This window comes from Ixodes scapularis, unplaced genomic scaffold (genome assembly GCF_016920785.2).
Source record: "Ixodes scapularis isolate PalLabHiFi unplaced genomic scaffold, ASM1692078v2 PGA_scaffold3__209_contigs__length_174095766, whole genome shotgun sequence".
Classification (NCBI taxonomy): Eukaryota; Metazoa; Arthropoda; class Arachnida; order Ixodida; family Ixodidae; genus Ixodes; species Ixodes scapularis.
The window spans coordinates 146500763-146523462 of NW_024609868.1; the positions used below are offsets into that span (position 1 = coordinate 146500763).

Sequence of the window (22700 nt, forward strand, 5' to 3'; positions counted from 1 at the left end):
TTCTAGCACGAGGAATCGGCGTCGCAAGAGTTGCAACGCGGCTTCAGGACGGGCCTGCCATGGTCCTCGTTACAAACTTCGACACAAACCGCAAAACCTTACAAAAGGTACCATCGTGCGCCACATCGATGAACTCCGGGACACAGCAGAAATAATTGCAGTCTCGCAAAACCCGTCTTCAACTCAGTACCAAAGGATGCCCCTCGACACCGGACATTGAGCCGAATCTTTCTGCTACTGAACGACGACAGCTCTTCGAGCCTCTCGGCGGAATCAGCGAGTGCTTCGCTACGTCCTCGGAGATTTGACAAACGACGATAGCGAAGCACGGCATTGTGACCGACGACGACGCCCTCCCTGCTGATCAATTGCCTTACCGAATCTCTTTGAATAAAAGACAGGTTATTCAACAGCAAGTTCAAGGAAAGCTCGACGGGGACATCATACAGCCCTCAATAAATCCGTGGGCGTCCCGATTTTTCTTGTAAACAAGAATGACGGCGACCTGATGTTCTGCGTGGACTATCGTCGTCTGAACCTTGTGACTAAGAAGTCGTCCGTCCGCTCCCACGTATCGATGATACGCTACACCGGTTGCGCCACTGCCGATATTTTTCGTCGATGGACCTGAAGAGGGACTAATGGCAGACTGAAGTCGACAAACGCGACCGCGAGAAAACTGCTTTTACCACTCCCGATGGACTGTATGAGCTTAAAGTGATGCCGTTCGGACTTTGTACAGCACCAGCCACCTACCAGCGTGACATGGACACTGTGCTGGCATGTCTGAAATTGCAGAGCTCCATCGTTCACCTCGACGAGGTAGTATTTACACGGAATTTCAACGAACACCTGGGACGACTTCGAGCGGTGCTGCAAGCCATCAAGAGGGCCGGTCTGTCACTCAAGCCTACAAAGTGTGTGTTCGCCTACGGTTAACTAAAATTCCTTGGCCACTACGTGAGCAACGAAGGTGTTCGCCCTGACCTCGTGAAGATGCACGCCGTAGCCGCATTTACGCCGCCATCTTACAAAAGGGCGTAGGTAGGTTTATCGGACAATGTGCCTACTACAGACGGTTGGTTCAAGACTTTGCCACTCTTTCCGCATCGCTGACGAACCTAACGAAGGACGCCGTGAAGCTTCAGTGTGAAAAGGATCACCAGTGGTCATTCAAAGAGCTCAAACGAAGACTTTAGACGCCCCCAAATCTTGGTCATTTCGACCAGTTTGCTGAAAGAGACATCCATTTGGACGCCAGTAACACCGGACTTGGCGCAGCACTGGTCCAAAAGGCAGGAGGGCTGTAAGCGCGTCATCGACTACGCAAGTCGGACGCTGTCTAACGCGGCGAGGAACTACTCAATGACTCAAAAGAAGTGCTTCGCTGCCGTCTGGGCAATGCCAATGTTCCGCCCGTACTTGTACGGAAGTTCGTTTAGAGTGGCTACAAACCACCACACGCTCTGCTGGCTCGCGAATCTAATGGACCCCCGAGGACGCCTCGCCCGGTGGAGTCTGCGACTGCAGGTGTTTGACATGACCGTGGTGTGCAAGGGCAGTCGAAGGAACACACAGTGATGCCAATTGTCTGTCATGGGCAGTGTCGCCAACCTCCAAAGTCGTTTCTTCCCACAATTTTATCGAGGAATTCCCTAGAGTTCCCTAGATTTCCAGAAAATGAGTTAATTTGCGTTCATATTCAGACTATCGTGATGGAGTAGTGATTTAAAGGTTGAATTTTGTTCGTGAAAAGCTTTTTACATAAAAAAAAACTTTGTTACGCTGGCCTTGTGTGGCCCCTCCAAAGCGCTGTTGTTACCGCTGGAGATTATCTCTGGCCCTGACAATATACAGAGAAGCCTTTTGTCCGCCGCACTCGGCCGGCACGAGGAGGAAAGAGGGAAGGACCATGCCTTTAAAGCCCTCTGAAACCCGTTAAAAACAATCTTTAGATTTGAACAAATTTTTCTTTGCTCCTAAACGATGAAGAAAATCCCTAAATCTAGGGGAACATCCCTAAGGTTGGCAGCACTGGTCAAGGGCCCCCGTCGAGGCCGATCCTGCCTAAACTGAAGACGACGACGACAAGTGTTTTCTTAGTGCACTGGATGTCAGTGACATGTCTGCACTCCAAAGAGATGACCCTGATCTGCGAAGACTGATCGAGCATCTAGAAGGACAAGGAGGCGCTGTTCCCCGCGTTTTCATACGAACACTGCCAGCCTTCTTTATCCGACAAGGTGTGCTGTACAAAAGAAAACTTCATCGTCAACAGCACGGCGTGGCTGTTGGTGATCACTTACAGTCTTCGAGAAGAGATATTTCAAGGCTACCATGATTACCCAACGGCGGGACTCCTTGGCTCCAGCAAGACTATCACCGAGGTACGCGAAAAGTACTACTGGCCCAACCTTGCGAAGACAGTTCATCACTACACCCGATCTTGACACGAGTGTCAACGACAGAAGAAACCACCCAAGAGACCGGCAGGAGTTCTTCAGCCTAGTGCGCCACCCTATGCCCCATTTCCAGCAAATTTGAATACATTCATTTGGACCGTTCCCACCATCGACGCAAGGAAACAGATGGATAACCGTCGTGACCGATTACCTCACACGGTACGCCGAGACGACAGACCTTCCTTTAGGTACAGCTGTTGAAGTCGCCAAGTTTTTCGTCGAGTCCATTGTCCTCCTGCACAATTCCCTCGATGTCCTCATTACAGACCGTGGATCAAAGCTGACGGTTCGCTCGCTCAAGATATCCTTCGTCTTATTATTACCATCCACCGTCAAGCCACCGCGTACCATCCGCAGACAATTGGACTAACAGAAAGACTAAACAAAACTATCGCCGGCGTTATCACCATGTATGTCACCTAAGAGCACAAGACCTGGAATGAGGTGTTGCCCTACGTCACGTTTGCTTACAGCACGGTGGTGCAAGTGACCACGGGAGTAACACCATTTCAGCGGGTGCCGTAGAGTTCATTCAGAACCGCTCCACCCGATTTATACTTTCTTACTATCATCACACAGCTAGCACCACTTTTATGAAAGCGTCTCTATCCTTGCCTAATCATTCTCTTCATCGAAAGATATCCCGTTTATGCTTGATCCATATGATATATCGGTCTAACCCTATTCATCGCCAAGCACTATTTTCTGAACCATTTTACAAATCATAACGCACCGATCATCGATTAAAAGTTGGGATCCCTCATTGCAGCACATCTACCTTTAATTCCTCTTTTTGTCTCAAACCTCGAGTGACTGGAACCGCCTTCCTGCAACCATTGTCACAATCACTGCTTCAGATAAATTTAAGATTGCCATTACTAACCTGTTACATGATGTTTAGTAGTATTTTTTTTGCATTTTTTGCCTTTTCATTGTTATTTGTTTTACACCATGTAGTGTGCCATTACTAGCGTGTTAAGTGATGTTTAGTAGTTATTTTGTGTATTTTTTGCCTTTCCGTTGTTATTTGCTTTGTTCCATTTACTGTGCCCCACCCCTCTCTGTAATGCCTTCGGGCCCTGAGAGACATACTAAATGAAATGAAATAAAAAAAATAAAATAGTTATTACCACCAGTTCATTTCCAATTGTGTAGAGAAGACTGCCTTTTGTCGAGCTGACTAGGAAGAGGAGTGAAATTAAATATGTTGGACCCCAAAGCAAGAAAATGCCTTTAGACCCCTACGCAGAGTTGCGTTTGAAAGCGTTTAACAGAGTTTGACTGAGTTTCATCAAGGAAGGAAAGCAAGTGACCGGCACAGGTGTGCTTGGTATAAAGCGTGATACCTAATTAAAGAAATAGCTTTGTACGCGACCTAAGAATCAATGATGTCCTGGTTTCTCACTGCCGTAAAGCATTCAAACGCACTCAAACGCTTTCAAATGCAACTGTGAGTAGAGACCTTTTGAGTACTCGAAGCGGGCACTTTCAGTTGGACCAATTCTCTTTCTCACCAGGAGGTATGTACACCAAACCGATGATTCAGACAGCTGTCTGGGTGCTATGCTAATGCAGAAGTACTCGACCCTCTAGCATCCCATTGCGCGTGCTGGTAGAAAGCTGCTGCCCAGGAAGAGGAAGTATCCCGTCATCGAAATTCGAGCTCTAGCGTTATTCTGCGTCATTCAGAAATCTTATCTGTATTTATATGGAAAGAAATGTATTATTCAGACGGACCATCAGTCTTTTCAGTACATGCTTAAAATGAAAGTTTCACACCGTAGACCATGGAGGTGGAGCTTGTTTCTGCACGAACACAAGTTTTCGGTCCAGTATATCAATCGAACTGGCAACGTAGGAGGCGATTTCCCGACTCATGTTCGATGTGTATTGAATAAAGTTTCTTCTTGAGGTGATGATGGTGATATAATATGCCAGTCTGAATGAAATGTTATATTGAAAAGGGATATCGACCCATGAGTGTGCGTTTTATTTCTATTTTTTCAGCATACAAGAATATAACTTCGGTGTTAGCCTTTTGTTATGGCCAATTCCAAAAAAAAAAAAAAAATAAAGAAGAGAAGAGCGCGTGGTGAGATAAAGAAAGGAGCGGTATGAGAGCTAGTGTCGTGAGGCAATCGATCAAGGCTTGGCAGTGCGAAAACGTTGTACCTCTGTTGTCGGCCAAAGTACCTAGGTTGGGCATATACGTATAGGCTTTAAAAGGTCACTGAAGTGACGTATTGGCGTCTGATTGGTAGATGCAATTGGAAATGACGTATAGGCGTCTGATTGCAATGCGTCACGGAAGTGACTTTTGGCGTTTGATTGGTGCGGGCAATTACCTCCACCAATCAGACGCCTATACGTTACTTCCGTGACCTTTTAAGATGTACAGGTCAATATCCAACACAGCCCTCCTTGCCTCAAGAGGTCCAACCAAACCTTCTTCCCACCGGGTCTTCACGCGCCAATTCGTGCGGGACTGAGCTGACCTCGTTAGGAACAGCAGCGGTCTCCACATCTGGCGCCCAGTAAGAACAAAGACTCCCGCTGCGGGTCAAGATGATGCTACCGTTTAATTCAACAAGACCGAAGCCCTTCTTGGCACTTTGCACAAAATCCCCCATGCATCTGCACCGGTCTGCAGCCAGTGCTCGTCTACTTCGAACTTCTGTGCTAGATGTATTTCCCCGACTTGTAACCATCACTATCATTTTTAATTTATTTTGAAGTGCCTAGATCTGTGTACCTATGTTTTCGTTTTATTTATTTCTCTAAAATCTCAGCGAGTATTTTTTTTAACGTTACAACTGTCTCGTCTAACTTAGCAGTTTAATATCTATGAGTCACGACCAACATCACCGCTACAACAGTCTCATTATTCTACGAAACACGCTTCTTTTGAGTGTTTGTGCAAGAAATCATCATAATAAGGGCAGCAGCAAAACATGTCTATGAAATGTTCGCATTTCGGCATGAAATCATATGACATTATTGTTTTTTGTTTAAGGCACAGTCTGAAATAATTTGTTTTATATTTTTCACTTCAAACACTAATGTCTTGGAGCGCTGCGAAAAAATAGATCAAATAATAAATAAACTGAGTAAATTATGTCCCCGCATTGCTGGTTTAATCAATTAGAAATGCTACATTATAATCTAATAAAGCTTATGAATAACGTAGCGTAGGGTCGTGAAAAAAGGAAGTCCGCAGGTTTAATAAAGAAACGTATATTCTGGTAATTCGATAAAGCAAACAGCAACAATAAAGGTATAGAGTCCCCTGGCTCTTAAAAAAAAAAAGAAGGTTTGTTCACCTGTGTTCTATATCCTGTTTGTAAGCTTTAGGTACCGTCGTCGGAAATCTACATGAGCTGTTCCTTCTAAGTGCAATGTACATATCAAAGTCAGTTTAATTATGTTATGCAGTAAAATTAAGGCATATTGAAACAATGGCTTTAACATTGATTCGCAGCATCACACATCCCGTAAGGTAGCGCTCTGTAACTGTAAGAAAACACAAAACGAGCAGGAGGACGAAAACACACATCTACAAGCTTTTTAATTTGCACTTTTTTCACAAATATTCTTAAAGTGAGAGTTCTAAAAGCAGACAATGCCTCTCAAAAGAGTCCTACCTGCCATGCCAGTGCAGATTTAGTAATGACGTCCATAGAAAAGCCTCGAGTCACCGTCGCCATGTCCACAATTTCTCCTTTTTGCACAAGGTCAGCCAGAACTTCCGCCATCTCATCAGCGCAATTTTGAATGATTTGCGTCACCATCTTCATCTTAGCAGAGGTGAAGATTGGGTTCAGCGTGGCACGGATCCTCTTCCATTCTTCACCTGCAGACATAATTGAAGATTTGAATGAAGTAATTATTTCACTTCTAATTTTACGCGCACAATTTTACATTTACTTTTGCGGTATTTTGTCTATTATAATTTTGAAAATATAGCTGTACTCCCAACGCCCCACAGATTCTCGATATGTTTAAAGTCCTGACGGCTTGAAATTAATATAATAATACAATTGTTAGTAGTAGTAAGAGTAGTAGTAGTAGTAGTAATATTCTAGGGACTATTCACGGGATGCAATATCCTTGGTTTTTATTGGCAGACCATGCTCAGCACTTGCTTCAATTTATTTTCTGCAAAGAACAATACTCCTGACTGGGTGCAATGAATAACGCATATGCATAATCATGTAGTACTTTAAACCAAGATAACTTTTAGATAAGACAAATAGGACGGAGTTCTGGAATTTTCAACGAACAACAAGAGTATACAACGTCCTAGAAATGCCTCTTTATTTCTTTTTTTTCCCTCTTCATAAAGAAGTTTTGTCTACTGCACTGCCGACGTATGAACAAAAAACATCAGCACCTGCATCCTGATTTGTACAGGTTTCTATCACGGGTAAGGAATTACATTTACAATTACACAAGGCAAATTTGTAACTAATTACAGTTACAATTACCTTTTCTCTTTATACTTACTGCGTACCTTACTGTCCTTCATACCTTACTGTCCTAGGGTATGACACTAAACGCAAGTTTTATGGAAGCGTTTATTGTTGCGATCTGTCATGCTTTTTTTACTTTGATGCACAGCTGCTCTCAGAAGCCGTTTCGGACGTCTGGCCTCGTTTCTGAGTGGTGATGTTGTTCGCCGTTCTGAACACACTTTCAACTGAGGCACTGACAATTGCCAGACGCCCTGCTTGCGTGCTTTTTGAGAAAAATGGAACAACGCTCGTGCTACTTGAATTACCCTTTGTAAGAGTAATTCCTGCGTGCTACTTTAATTACTCTTACCTTTGTGATGGAAAAACGCTCGTGCTACTTTAATTACTCTTACCTTTGTAAATCTACCCATAATGCAGAAACGAGCAATATATGAGTGTGCGATCACCCGCTTTACCAAAGCTCAAAAACGAGCGCTCGCGCCCATGCATTTTTTGTATTGCACGCAACATTACTCCGTTCATGCATAAGCTGGCATAGCGTTCAAAGCTACAGGCACGAGACCGCAGCTCTGATACGTTGTGTTCACGCATGAAAGGCCCGTTTCTACTGGAAGCTTCCGTTGATTCGTCGCTTATTTTCGAATCTCCGTAGTGGAGGTAGACGCTGCTACTAAGCATGCGCCCCGCAAGCTATTTCTGCACAATTCAAGGGATCATTTCCGGTCGCTGTAAACTAGTGGGATGGCGGGAGTAGTTGCAGCTTTCGCTGTCTTATCAGCTTACAGGTGAAAGGAGTGCTCTTAAATTATTTCTCTTAAATACAAAAGTTTGGTCTTAAAAGGTCCTTCATAACCCGGGCATTTAAAAACAGGAAGTAGAGTTGCAAAACATTTTTGAAAACATCAAAACGTTTTGCATTGTTTTCAGTAAGTGTGCGGGAAAGGCAATGTGAACGTAATTTGGAAGTAACGAGCAATGCAATTCGTTCTTTTTCAGGAAAAATAATTAGTAACAGTAATTCATTACATTTCGGCTCGGGAAGTTGTAATTGTAATATGATTACATTTATGATGTAATTGGCAACGTGTGCCTCCGATGAACCAAACTGTATTTTAAAAAGTTATAAAGAAACAGTTTTATCCTCCTCTTACCACCTTTCTAGCATCCCAGTAACTGCTTGTTCATCGTATAAATATCTACGAATTCATCTGACAACTGACCTGTCATGGACGACTCACCTAACGAATGTCATCGCCGATGCTAACCGCACTCTGGGATTTCTTCGCCGTAACCTCAGACAAGCTACATCCCCAGTAATATAACTAGCTTATACTACCTTGGTCAAAACTAAACTAGAATTCGCTTCTTCCATATGGTCACCGTGGCAGGCATACCTAACAACATGGAATCCGTTCAAAGCAGGGCACTCCGTTTTATTTATTCCGACTATACCCCTTACCCAAGCATATCAGGATTTCGCCAATCAGCTAACCTTGACACTCCTTCTCACCGCCGCAGGGTGTCTCGTATTCTTTTCTTCATCGGATCTTTTATTACAACAGTCATCTCAGACAAAGCTTTCTATCGCCTCCTTACCTCATTTTCCCTCGTCTTGACCATTCTTGCAAACTCCGTTCGATTTCATCGTCAACCGTAACTCACAAAATGTCTACTTTACCATTGGCCATTGACGACTGGAACTTACTGCCTGACGTAATTGTTTCCTTATCTGACACTAAGAAATGTTCTGCAGCCATTAGCTTATTTGTTCAAACCTATAACTAGATTGCAGCGTGCCTTCGTTAATAAATAGTTGTGTTATTTTTTTAAGTGCTGACTCCCTTGTATAATGCCCCCTGGGCCTTCAAGGAATAATAAATGATGATGATGAAAGCAATTCGAAATGACAGAAGGCGAAATGTGTCAAAAACTCAATATAATTGTTTCTAATCTTTTGACGTCTTCTCAAAATTATTTAATCTGTTCAAGCTGCTAATACATGTTACGCTTCATGAAATGGTACGGGCCATGTCCAGCAATAACACAGTACTTTTTAGGTGTTATAATTAATTTTGTGTTAAATCGTAATTTTGCTACCTGGACCAATTTTGTCCTCAATTTGAATTGCTGCAGTAAGCGAAATGTTGAAGCGACATGAAACGAATGCCATTGCATTGCTATGATTGTAATCTATCTGGTGGTGCAATTTTTATTTTGGTTTTACTTACGAGATACATTGGAATTAGCTCCAAACATGTTACAATTATAAACTTTTGAGATATTTCAAATGAATTTTTGTATAAAAGTAATTTTTTAATGATTTTTTATTTGATATTTTATAAGATCTAGAAATACTGAATACATATAAGTCTTGGGTGGAATATTTTCGTGGTATTTCTGGGACAGCCAGTTTAAAAAAAAATGTTCTTGCCATTCCATCCCTGGTTGGGCTATATGTGCTTTAACAGCAATGCTTCACGCGGTTTCATTAATATTAGATTCTTTGGAGTGTGATTTTTATTATTTGCTTTTGTATGCGCTCATGTAGAACTGCAATATTTGAAGTACCTTACAGAGGGCTACAATAAGCAATTAATGTTAACAGCAGTGCCACTTACAGTCTGAGAGCGAGACGAGCAAGGCATTGAATTTACGGCATTGGCAGGCTAGTCTTTTTTTCATACCAATCGCTAGAGCACAGTATGACATAAGAAGCGCAATTAAAAAAAAACATCCGGGGAATCATTTATAATGCTGCTCAGTACCTAATTTCTCCGATGCCCATATGTCTAAACAAACTTGGTGGTGTCCCAATTATTTTTTTCACTCAAGAACGCACCAAATCTTTCTTGCAGAAACTTGGCCGGTTTGAAATGTGAAAATCATATTTTATTTAGTTTATCAGCTTACATAAAACATACATAGTTGAGCTGATAAAATAGAAACAACCGCTGGTATCACATCATTAAAACACTAAATTTAACTAGTAATGTACATACGTTATAACAATATGCATATATAAACGTAGATGATTATCCACAACAGTCCCCGCGTGTTCACGCCGATGACTGTTTAAAAAAAAGCCCGTCCTTTGGTTAGATAATTTACACTGCTCTTTGTCTTGCAAAACACCATATAGACACTAAAATACCCTGGTGAAGTTTGCTGGAGACACCTTTTTGTTTACAAGTTACCACAGGCGTGAAAGATGGATGCCTTTTTTAGGCGGTACGGACCCCAATTTGGCTGTCTTGGTTTTGTGGAAATTACTCACGTTCTATTTTTGTTCACGTAAATCACGTTTTTCACAATTTTTCACCTTCTTCACACGGCCAGTTTATGTCAGCATGACCGCAACCACAGGCGAACGGCTATTGTGCACAGACACCTGATGATTCAAAAGCCCCCGCAACTCCATGACAGATGTTTTTACCGTGTACCGAGACAAAAAAGTTCCACTCCGCCTTCAGAAGACCGGCTTGTTCGAACTCTTAGAGCTGAAGTTTGAGCAGGCGCTCCACCAGATACATACGTTAGTGAGGCACATACTGAAATCTGCTCCTCCAGCCACTCCTCAATGCATCTCAAAACGAGTTCCGCGTGGGGAGTGTCGTTGCACAGGTCTTCACACACGACACCGAAACATCAGGGACTTTGCAAGGTCGACACAGCACACGTGATCCCTGAAATTTGGTGATTTCTGGCAAAATGATTGTTAAATTTTCTGTACAGTCAACACGCATGCCATTATGTCTAGTGGTCACCTTTCCCTTCTCGATCCGAATAGCATTCCGCTAACTCATTCAGATGAAATCGTGAGTGGGAAATATTGTGTGCCATTTTTGCACCTCTATCAAAAAGGCGTTCGAGTTCGCAGTCTTTTTCACCGAATTGCTGCTTTCCCACGTGAAAAATGTAATTTCCTCGTCTGGAAAAAATTGTAGTACTTTGAAAAGAGTCGACCAATGCTAGGCACTCCTTGCATTCGCCTCGTGAACAATCGGTCATGGACTCAGGCAAAGGCACAAAGCTTTTATCTTCTCCGCTATTGTTTCTTTCCGCCCCATGTTGTTGAGGGAAAGCAGCCTTTAAAATGTGTGCAGCACACGAATACGCATACGGAACAGTCAGGGTTTAGCTTAAACTATTTTGGCCGCAACATGAAAAAAGAAGAAACTTCGTCAGTTCAAATTTGTAATCCGTGTTGGCTTTCATGAACAGCTGCTAGGCTTCTCTGATAGACCTCATCACGTAACGTTAGATGACTACCTTTTGTTCATCGTCCTTCATAACGTTTACAGCGTCCTTCTTGTTGAGGCTCCGGTGGGAACAGTCGAGATTATCGTCGGTGTAAGAGCGCGTGGCTTACTGCATAACGTTTTCACTTATCGTAGCGCCTTGGCATGGCTCCAGACTCTCCCATACTCAAAACGTCCACGAAGTCTCTCGGATCTTTTTAGAATAATACTCGATGACTCGTGGATTAAACGTGTGCCCTCGTTGGCAGTTTCACTTTTAACCACAAGTGTGAGCAGCTGACATCAATCTTGTTAACATGGTGCATTGACATAAAAAAAAAAAAAAAAACTCTGAGGTTCGCTTACCACTCCTCACAATAGAGGCATGAGGGTTCAGTGCGAGCACTTGATTTGCTCGTTGCAAGGGTGTGTGCTGTCACTTTTATACCTACATGTCCGCAGTAGGAACCCTCAATTTCCTTCTGTTTTCTTGAAGCGTAACTGTGCCGGCTCTTTGCGGTTAGGACATGCAGCATGCGCAAGGGAGACTGCCCTAGTGAAAAAAGTCATTTTTATGATAAATTTCTTGTGCCCAATAAACACATATGAATCATACAAGACATATAAGAACATATAAGAACCATGTAAGAAATATGTAAGAATTATATAGAACTATATAAGATATTAAGAACCATATACGACATTTATAAGAAACTTCTCACAAGTCTCTTATTGGCGCTTGTATGTTCTCATATATCCCATATAGTTCTTATATAGTTCTTATATGGTTCTTTTACGGTTCTTATATGTTCTTATATATCTTGTATGATTCATATGTGTTTATTGGACACAAGAAATTTCTCATACAAATGAGAATTTAAAATAGGGTGTCTAAAGCCCTGCATAATATACTTGTTTCTAGATATATTATACTACTTTATGCTGCTCACCAAGGCTTCCAGGAGGGCTTGAAGATGGGTCACTCACAGTAATCTCTGAAATTCGCACATCGTTGCGTCGGAAAGCAGATCTGACCACATTATTTTCTTTTACGATAAAAACTGAGCCATAACTAAACCATTATTGTACGAAATGCGAGTGGCAAATTACTTGCTGGTTCAAAACCAGTGTCTTAGTCCTTGTGAAAGCGAGTCATGTTTGCTTCTTTATCTCTCTCCCTCTATTTTGAACCCTTTATTGTTTTAGTGTCCAGCATTTCGTAAATTCTAATCGCTGAAATGCATCACAAATAAATAGTCTTATATATATATTCTTTTAAAGAGAACGCAAGTAAGTAATAGAGACAATCTGACGATAAAAAATAAGTGGCTAAACGATTACACCAAACATTGGTTAAGTGGACAAGTACGAAATCAAATGAATGAAATAAAAAAATAGTCGCTGACAAAGACTTCCTTTTTGATTTGTTGCTTGCATGCATGGAGAGTGGTCTCCGTCAACTGTCAAAAACCAAAGTGGTTATATCGGCAGATACATTGGAATGCAATACAAATCGTTTATTAATATATTTTTTATCTGTAACGGCTCTTGCAATATTATTTAGGTGTATATTTTATATGAGCAACAGGGCTATACTAAATAGTATAACCTATATATGCAAGATTACTTGATTGCACTTCGCTCCATCGATTAATCCACTAAAAACACTCTTCTGCGAAAACTTGAAACATGTATGGCTCGCCCCGCTCTCAGACAGCAGGTGGCACTTCTTTTAGCATGAATTTTTTTTTCTAGCCCTTCCTAACGCCAAACGGATATTTTAGGTGCTGCTATGAGCAAATATAACAGCACACAAATCGTGGTAAAGTAGATTCCAGAATACATCTGCTAATATTGAGACCACCAGTAGAATTGCAGTGAAGGTAGCATAGATCAGGACGTATTGACATATTTAGCTTAACTGGTTGTCTCTAAACCAGTGTTGGACAAAATACTCGATAAAAGTATTTAAGTTAAATTACTAAATACCTGCTTTATAAAGTATTTAAAATACTACTGAAGTTACTTTCACAGCAAAGTTACTTAAGTAGAGTACAAATACTCAGAAATGTAATTCAGTTAATTTGAAGATACTTTCGCATTGCTTAATTTGTATCGACGTCATTGACAACGACAATTATACAGCTGCGCAACTCTGGTTTACCGGAATGGTGTATTAGCACGCAACAACACAAAACGGCAAAAAAAAAAAAAACATCCTACGCTTATTTTATGCAGTCATATTATAAGGAGCAGGATATTGTCGCGAATGAAAAATTATGAGGCGGCAAATAAATGAAGAAAATAAACGTTTAATTGGGCGAACTTGTGCCAAAACAAAAAAGAGAAAGACTAGCGTCGCAGGCGTCTATGTCGGCGAAACAGCAGGATCGAGCGCTGGGGCGAGGCTGACTCTGGGCCACCACACGGAGCACCTTTTGCACCCGCGTGGATTTCTGGAACCTTCGGCGTAGAACGTTCGGCGCGTAGAACATTCGTAAATCCGATCAGACGATAAGGTTTTCAACTTGCGAGAATGTCAAGTTGAAAGAATAGATAAAAAGAGGAGTCCGCTCTCTGGAATCGAACCCGGAGCCTCCGCCCGAGAGCCAAGCGCGGCAGCCATTCGGACACGCATTCGCTCAGCAACGCGCGTGGCAATATCACTGATAATATTACAAAACACCTCTATGACAAAAAGAAAGGTCGCTTTGGGGAGGGGATCAGACCGTGGCGCCCCAAGCGGTTAACTTTAGAACTACACAGATGGGGACAACAAAAACAATGACTCGTCGCTCGGCTGACATGACCGAATGCAGCGTCAGCGTTCGGCTAGAGTTCGTGTTCTCCAGTGAGGGGGAGGAGGGGCTTTTTTGTTACCACTCCGGCTTGCATGAACAATGCAGCATGGACGGTCCTCAGCTAAGCACAAATGCCGAAGTGGGTCAAGCTCGCATCCTCTGACGACTGCTTTCGGGAGAGATCCGGCACTTAACGTCATGGACATTCCCACAAGGCCTGTAAGGACGCGCACAGGCCTTGTGTTGGGTAAATACCGAGGTGTGGAGACAACAAACAAGACAGAGCGCCGCGACATCGCTAAATATCAGGTCCTACACGGACGCATCGTTTAACTACAATCCATATTCCCTGAGTTCGCTATAAACGAACTTGGGATACGGATATGAGTGAAGGGATAACAAAGAAAACCCACATAATAGCCACGGCAGTGGTCGCACCTTCAAGTAGGTTGCGTTCAGAAACGCACTCAACGTTGGGAGACGCTTTTTTGACATTTTGAGTTGTCATCCGGCTCTTAGTTCATTTCCTGTCCTGTTCTGTGCTTAACAATGATCGTTTCCAGAGAGTGTTCGCGAGAGCAATAAGTGCCGTACTAGCAACACAAAAAAGAAGAAAAAAAATCTCGACGTTTTGCAGTAGCGTTGTCAAATATACAAGCAAAACAAAAGTATTATTTTTGTGTCCACTTCTCATTTTCTTCTATTTGCTATTTTTTTTTTGAAGCCAAGTCTGCAGTGTTGTCGTAGGTCATTTCCCGGTCTGCGTTGCGCCTCAATGTGGCAATCTTTACTTCCGTAAAACCACCCCTTTTGTTTGAGGATTTTTTGGGGGAAACTCTAGGAAACAAAAGGCGCCTTTGAGAAGGCGAGGGGAAAACCTTCATTGTACGAGCTTTCGGCTGAAATATGAAATATGAATCACAATCGGCAAAATTTCACGAGCTCAATCAAAGTCATCGTGGCGAATCGGAGTAGCACCAAGATTTGGTTGCTGGAGAGAATGTTCACGTTTGCTCGTGCCACACCCACGCCACTTCATACCAAAAAACTCGGAAAATGGCGGAATGTCAAAAATGTATTTGAGATAATGAGTACAAGATACTCAAAAATGTAATTAAGATAGAGTATTATACTCTCGATCAAAAGTATTCGTAAGATACCTAGATACTTCAAAAAGTATTTAAAATACAGTATCTTGAGTAGAGTATTTGAGATAGGCACAAGTCTGCAACTACAACAAGAAACATTAACCGTAAAACACATATTGAATATTTCTGGACCTTATAAACTGCAATGTCACATCCAGTGTGCCACATGGTTCAAGAGTCTGCCCGCTGTTGTTTCTGCTGTTTATTAATGATTCATTTTTAGATGTTGACGCCAACATCACATTGTTTGCCGACGAGTGAGTTGTTTTATGCTATTAGCTCCCATACGAACAAGTTCAAGCTCCCTACAAGTTTCAGTAAAGCCTACATGGTCATACACTCAACAACGTTCACGAATACAAATACCTGTGTGTTATCACTTCAAACAATCTTTACTGGGACTTGGACATCGCGTAAATTACAGCAAAAGCTAGAAACAAATTATGGCGTTTCAACCGTTCACTCAAATTTAACTAAAGTTAAATTACTCGTTTATAAAACATGAATACGGCCCACAGTGCAATATGCGAACGTCATCTGGGACCCCTACACGGCTGTTAATATAGAGATATTGAATATAATTCAAAGGAAGGCTCTACAATTTATTTTCAACATATTTGAGCGATATGACTCACCGTCGGTATTATTAAACCAAACTGATTCGACAACTCTAGCTGACCGCGCAAAAAATTATAAATTAAAAACGACTTTCCAAATCATCCCAACTGACCTTCAGATCAATACAGACAACGTCATTAGATTTTCCACTAGAAACAATACTAGGGCCTATAACACAAGAACAGTAGATAATTTCCAGATTTGCCTTGACTGCTTGAAATATCCATTTTTTTCCCAAAAGATATGAGATTGAAATAACCTTCATACCAGCATCTCTCATGCCGACCCACTTGACAGTTTCGTGCATCAGCTTAACGTCCCTTCGCAAACAGGTTGTACGTTGTTCTCCTGTTGTGTGCATTTTTTTCTCTCTTCTATCAATCGCCTTTGTTTTTCCCCTATCCTACTGGATAATAATGATAAGTAAGAAATAAAACATGGCATTTCTAAGAAAATGAATTTCCAATATATCTTAATATTAAAATTGTAATATATTTGTATCTCAATATAAGTTATTTGTCAAACAATACCAAGGCAACAGGTGCACCAGGAGGATAACAGCAACAACAGGATCAGGAGGATATAAAGCGCAAAAAACACGGAGAAGGAAGAGAGAGATAAAACACGCACTGGCGCTAGCGCCAGTCCGCGTTGCATGTCTCCGTTCCTTGTTCGCGTTATTTTTTTTTTTCGCATTTAAGTTTTTAGTTTATAGTTAACGAACTAGCCCAATACAATGTTTTGAACTACCAGATAGCTTGCAGGCATTGCTTTGCACGGACACCTGTTTCATATCGTTAACGGTCGTTCATTTGCTGGAGTAATCGATATTGGAGGTCAAATTGCTCCTGATAGTAGACTCACTATTTTATGCTAAAATACCTATGAAACTTACAAATTACCGTTTTATTGATAACGATGATTTGTAATTTTCCTTACCGCGTAAGAAAATATATCACTCTCTTCTTAGCCAATAGTCTTAAAACTACGTCCAAAGTTGAGATAAAATCAAATTGAGGTTTTGTTTCAACTCACCAACTGGGATTTAGGTTTTCTTTTTTTTTTTCAGTGAATCAGTTTTTTTTTATCTTTTTGAATGAGAATTTTTTTGCTCAGAAATCTACAGCAACCACACAATTTTTTTTATATGAAACGCTTGACAAGTTTGGACGAAATCTAATGAGCTATCCTACGTAATCCTCATTTATCTCCATCTCACATTCCCGCCAAGTCAATACTCAAGATGATTTAATAAAACAATAACTGCATACATAAGCGTACTGCACTGTACACACGTGTTTACCGCGGGGTATATTATTGGCTAAATAGTAAAAACTAACCTGCTTAAAAGCATGCCCATCTTTTCCTATCCGGTCATCTTTTTTTAGAAACGACCACCCGTCATCCCCCACCTTGGGCGGTGGCCCTTAGGAAGTTTGAAGGATAGAGCTAGAAAGCTCCCCTCCGCCAAAGCCTGGCGCTGCTGGTAATGATGCAGTCAATAATATGTGCTCGAGAATTTATTGGTGGCTTCACACCATTTGATAATTGACTTCAAATGTTGAATGAGGTGTTACTGCAGAATTGAGTTCTGACTGAGGCCACCTCTGATTTAGCTTGTAAAAATTTAAAGAAGCATGGTAAAATCTAGTCGGCCGGCTACCAAACACCTGCACCACGAGTTCCGCCAATCAAGCGATCCATCTTTGAAAAATATGAACAAAAAAAAACCGAACAGACAGGAGAAAAAACTCCGAAACGCTTCGAGAACACTTCGCCAGCTGCGAAAGCTTGAAAATCAACAAGGCAGGAAAAGGAAAAGGTGGCGACGCTTGCATGGCCTCGCGCGCCTTGAAGCCTGAGACAGGACTTAGCGTCCTCTGCCCTCTTCATAAAACGACACTCGGTGTATGATGCTTTCGTCTGCAAATCGCAATAGAATAGCAAATTGCTTTATGTACTGACTTTCTCCTGCCAGTCGATTTTATCAACACGCTCTTCAGTAATTGAACGTTTTAAAATATTACTATTGATTCACATACTAAACTTCCTATACTATATGATATTAACTTCTTATAAGCTCAATACAATCAGTTTTCTACTTCACGGTAAAGCGCAGCTTTCACGAAGTTGAACACTCCAATGGTTCATTCAGAAAACGTAAAGAAAATATTGGGACAAGATCGTGATTCGTTGGTTACGTTCTTGGGTTGGTACATCATGGTGCAATTGCTTTGGTAGCGAGATTTATACCACGACCTCCGAAAAGAACATAATAGGCGATATGCCAAACTGCTTTTTGGTTTGGTATCAATGTGTGTGCGCCAATCTTGGTAACGTCAAATTTCTTGAGTTTCGGTCCCTCAGCATTTTCGGGACTCAGACGCTCTGCCACTGATTGTGATTGGCAAATTTATTGTTTCCTGACTTCCAATCACCTAAAACATGAACAAACGACAAGGCCATCATGAATTTTTTTCTCTGATGACACTTTCAGTTATTTTATAGAAGCCAAGACGGTATCGAGTCTTACTTGTTTAGAGGTAGACTACTCCACTCAAATACATGCGCCTCTAGGTTAGGTTCTTGTAGTTGTTCCTGGCAAAATGTTTTAGTTGGCTGTAAGCTTCGAATTCTTGTAGATCAAACGGTGCCCTGGGCAATATTTTTGAGGCACAGCATTGAGCTCTAACTGGTTTTAGGTTGCACCGACCTCAAGCATAGTTGATGGATGTCGCGCCGGTTAATAAAGATTTGTTGAATCCTAGCAAAATGACAGCATAGACTTTCCTCAAACTACCCTTGTGGTTTTTTGCACTAAACAAAATGTTCACCTGGGCTTTGACAAAAAAAAAAGGCGGCCGTAAAATAAAGTTGACGTCGCCGGCATTTGCTGTAGTCGACGTCTGCGGCGTAACTTTTTCCGCCGCGGACTTCCCAGCTTTAGCCACTGAAATGCACCTAAGCAAGGGATGGAATTGAACGTGGCGGTTGACGAAAAAAGCAGCAAAATCCCACTACTGTGAGATTTGAGAGCGGACAGAGACGTCGTAAGTGTCCGTTGTGTTCTCTACTTTACAAAACCGCACTTTATTTCTTTGAGAATATTTCCGCAACAAGCCTTCCGTCTCATCTTCGAGGATTTGTACATAGTTTACCTACGCCAGATGAAATAAATAGAAATCTCTACTTTGGAATCAATTGTTTTCTGGCTGTTTAACATAACCTTTTTTTTTCTAATACATAACATTCAGTTGAAGAACTCTGTAGGGTTCTCAGTTTTTGATATTTACTGTTAGCCATTTGCATTCTCAATGAATATTGGTGGCGTGGATTATTAAGACTTTCAGATTGTTGCTTTGCTTCACAGTCCTGGACTCATACGCATAAATTGCACATCCCTTTGCCCATCAAGGCAAAGGTGGTGTTGGCCTCCCTTTGCCCATCAAGGCAAAGGGAGGCCAACACCACAGAATGCAAAAAAAAAAAAAAAAACTAACATTAAGAAACTAATTTGGTAAATCATCGTGAGAAGGTTTTGGCCCAGTTCATTACTCGTGGATAGTTTTGCTGGATGTGATAACGTCCTCATGATTTGCTTTCTACCACATTTTTAGACCACATTTGACGGCCAGGCTACTTCGACAAACTTTTTATGAATGCACATTGTTTAGGTTCAATTTTAAGCATGTTATAATATGCTTATGCTTTTATTCTTTCTTCCTCCTGAATTGTCCGCGTGGTCTGCTTCATTCAAATCAAATGAATAAGTAAAAAATAATTAATTACTAATTTATTGTAAAACCAAATATCTAAGTGAATAAATATATGATTGTCTGCCTTTTTAATAATTTACGAAAACGAAAGAGGGACATAGAGGACAATAGAGGCAGACAGCTACACGTTCAGCAATTGAAAAAATAAATACATACAGTTACTAGCGCCTTATGACAAACCGCACATAATATGTGAGGAACTTGCCGACGAGTCCAATCAGGCAACTTGTGAATGGCTCAACGTTGACAACCAAATCAGGCCGGTTGAAGGCGATGTTTGCCTCCTTTACCAAGCACTGCTTGATTATGTTCAGGTCCGTGATTACCATGTACGGCACTTCTCCCACGTAGTAGCCGAAAACCTTGCCATATGTCTTGATCCAACTTTCCATGACCTGTATAGACGTGGCCATACGCTTATTTGCACTCCATTTGCATTTAGCACACATTTTACTGATAATATTACTATAACGCTATATTGTAGAAGAGTGTTTAAGTACTCCAATTGTACGACTCACTTTAGTTAAACATGAATATCAAGGTAGCATAGACAGTTTTTTTAAAAACTCGAAAATGGGCATTCTGGAGAACCAGATAACGGATGTAGACGTTTCACTTAGATACGTACTCATTTAGTGGGTGTCTAATTTCGAACATAGAATTTTTACCTTAAAAGAAAAAACCTCTGGACAACCTACATCTCTAAAAAAACTGAGTGTCATCGTGATAGCCAGCAGCATATTTTCAATAACGTGAAAATCATTTAATAATTTATTTCAGAGAAATCCAGTTCAAAGCCTAATTGGGATCGCTCGCGAGTTGGTGGATGGTAATTTCTGCACCTTCGTAAGTATACTCAGATGAACAGCAAATCATCGAACAAAGGTAAACAGAGGCTGGTGTGGAGCAACGTCGCATTATCAGGTTCCTGCGTGGCGGATTGATTAGAGTGCCAGTAAATTTTGCAAACATGTGGATTACTATGTAGTGCGCAAATCAGTTCAGCTTGAGGTTTCTTGGAATACTACTGAGTTCCTCCCCGATTGAGCTAGTACATTGTGTGGTGATTGAGCATTTAAACAGAAGAAAACTATGTATAAGTCAATGTCGAAAGCACAAAGACAGGTGTTTCGTACGCAAAGCAGGAGTACTGTTAAAAAGAACCCCTGGTTGCATGCTTGAATGCAACAACATTATAAGAGCTAAAATATCTGAGTACTTTTAAAAAAAAAAAAAACATGTTTGGGCTTATAAGTCAGATACCATGTAATGTTCAAATCCATCATAATCGACGACGTAAAAAGTAAAAAGGGCTACTTTGAAAAAAACAGTGATGTAAATCTTATTAAATACAAAACAACTCAATCATATTCACAGCTAACCGGATAAATATACGAGAGGCGTATCATATTTATTTACAATTAATTTTTTTCCTGCATATGCCGGCTCCATATAGGTCAGTACATATGTTCACCCTCTCGACAAACATTCCCTGGAGCCGAGTGCCCTTGTACCACCCATGCGACAGCTTCTCCGTGCCATGCTGGAAACGCTTTTTGGGAGTGCCTCACACCCGCGCCTAGACAGTTTCTTCCGCAATATTTATGACGACAAAATGGCGTCTTCGTAGGGTCCACATTTTCATTGTAACCTATAAGGCAATAGCCACTGGGGGCTTGGTCAGGCCAAATGCATGCGCGGCAAAATGTTCGACTGTTCATAACGGCGTGCTAAAAAAAAACGGCCGAACCCGATCAGATGACGGCCGTTCACGAAAAAACCTTAATGCAAACAACGCAGTGATTGACCAGCACCCGATTGGACTCGGCCTTCTTTTGTGACATATTGTACGACCAGTCATAATATTTATTGGTCGGGTGTGATTATGTCCTGACCCCCAGTGGTTTTCACGCGCATGGGTATGGCCAGGCCCCTAGTGGTTTTCTTCTGGTGGGTGGCAGGAAGGAACCCCTCCCGAAGACGCCATTATGCGGTTAATAATAGGATGGAAACAGCTGCACAGGCGAGGGGGAGAGGCATTCCATAAAAGTAGTTCCTTCACACCACGGAGAGTCTGCGACAGCGGTGGTGCAAGGATATTCAGCTCGAAGGGGAGGTTGTAGAAAAGATGGTTATATCTGCCACACCTAAGAAACCGTTATCTGCTACAAACACATAAATTGTAAGTCAATATGGTACGGCCTTGGTCCTATTGATCTCAACTTCTTTTTAATCGAATATCAAGCTCAACACTTAACTTTAATGGTCGACTGGACCACAAGCCTTGCACCCTTCCTAGGAAAATTACACTTAATTGTTAAACAATGTATACAACAGGAAAATCTATTAGTTATGATATTAATCAAGCATCGTTTTTATATTGTATAGATAATGAATATCCATGCTCACAGAAACAAAACAAATTCATTTAGAATGTATTTCATTTTAAATTGTTAGTGAAGTCACAAAGATACCGATACCTGAACAGTACTGCTCCTGTAGGACTAAAAGATATGCGGCACATTTATTGTCTCAGAATATGTTTTTCCCCGATAACATTGCTAAGTTTTTGTATGAAAAGTATTTATTTCGCGCAAGCACATAATTTTTTAACTTCCGCCCAACGTCTGTCGAGCTTAGTGTTCAAAGATTGAAACTGTCTATTCTGGTAAAAAAAAATAAGTACGGAGTACGTATTTCAACAAGCTTTTGAGTTTGATAATCTCACAGGCTTTAATACCTAGAAACATTTAACATGCTCCTTTAAAAGATCGGTACCCACCGGTCTCAATAATAGGACCACCACAGGACTCCTCAAGGGAATTACGTTGCCAAATTTAAAACCTTAAAAAACGTAATATTCTAAAGGTTCCGGTGAAGCATGTTGAAATTCCAAGTAAATTACTTCACCTCAAGTCGATTTTTCTTGAGTTGCATCCAGTTGCCGGAGAAGAGATCAGGCTTGGGGCCCGGAATTCCATACCTTCTGAACAAATTGTGTTGATGCCGTCGGTTCAGTACCCAGAGTAAGGCAGCGGTTGCTGCAACAACGAGCGTCGCCCATACCAATGTCGTCAGCAGCGAGCTTTCCATCTTCGGGACCCTTGCTTTCTCTAAAAAAAGTACACCTCCCTATCTCAAATATTTTTGAAGGAAGGCAATATACACAAGGCGTATATGACCAC

At 41.4% G+C, this 22700-nt stretch overlaps 1 protein-coding gene across 1 annotated transcript in view; it reads right to left on the reverse strand.

Moving 5' to 3' along the window:
• The window catches only part of LOC120850042 (cytochrome P450 3A4), a 34486-nt gene extending 11849 nt beyond the window's left edge, over nucleotides 1-22637 (reverse strand). Inside the window, exons 1-3 of the mRNA XM_040222386.3 lie at nucleotides 22426-22637; nucleotides 19721-19910; nucleotides 6104-6312 (exon numbers count right to left, since the gene is read on the reverse strand). Coding sequence (XP_040078320.2) covers nucleotides 6104-6312; nucleotides 19721-19910; nucleotides 22426-22608 — 582 coding nt within the window. The 5' untranslated portion in view covers nucleotides 22609-22637. The remainder of the gene's footprint in view (nucleotides 1-6103; nucleotides 6313-19720; nucleotides 19911-22425) is intronic.
• Nucleotides 22638-22700: the final 63 nt, after the last annotated feature.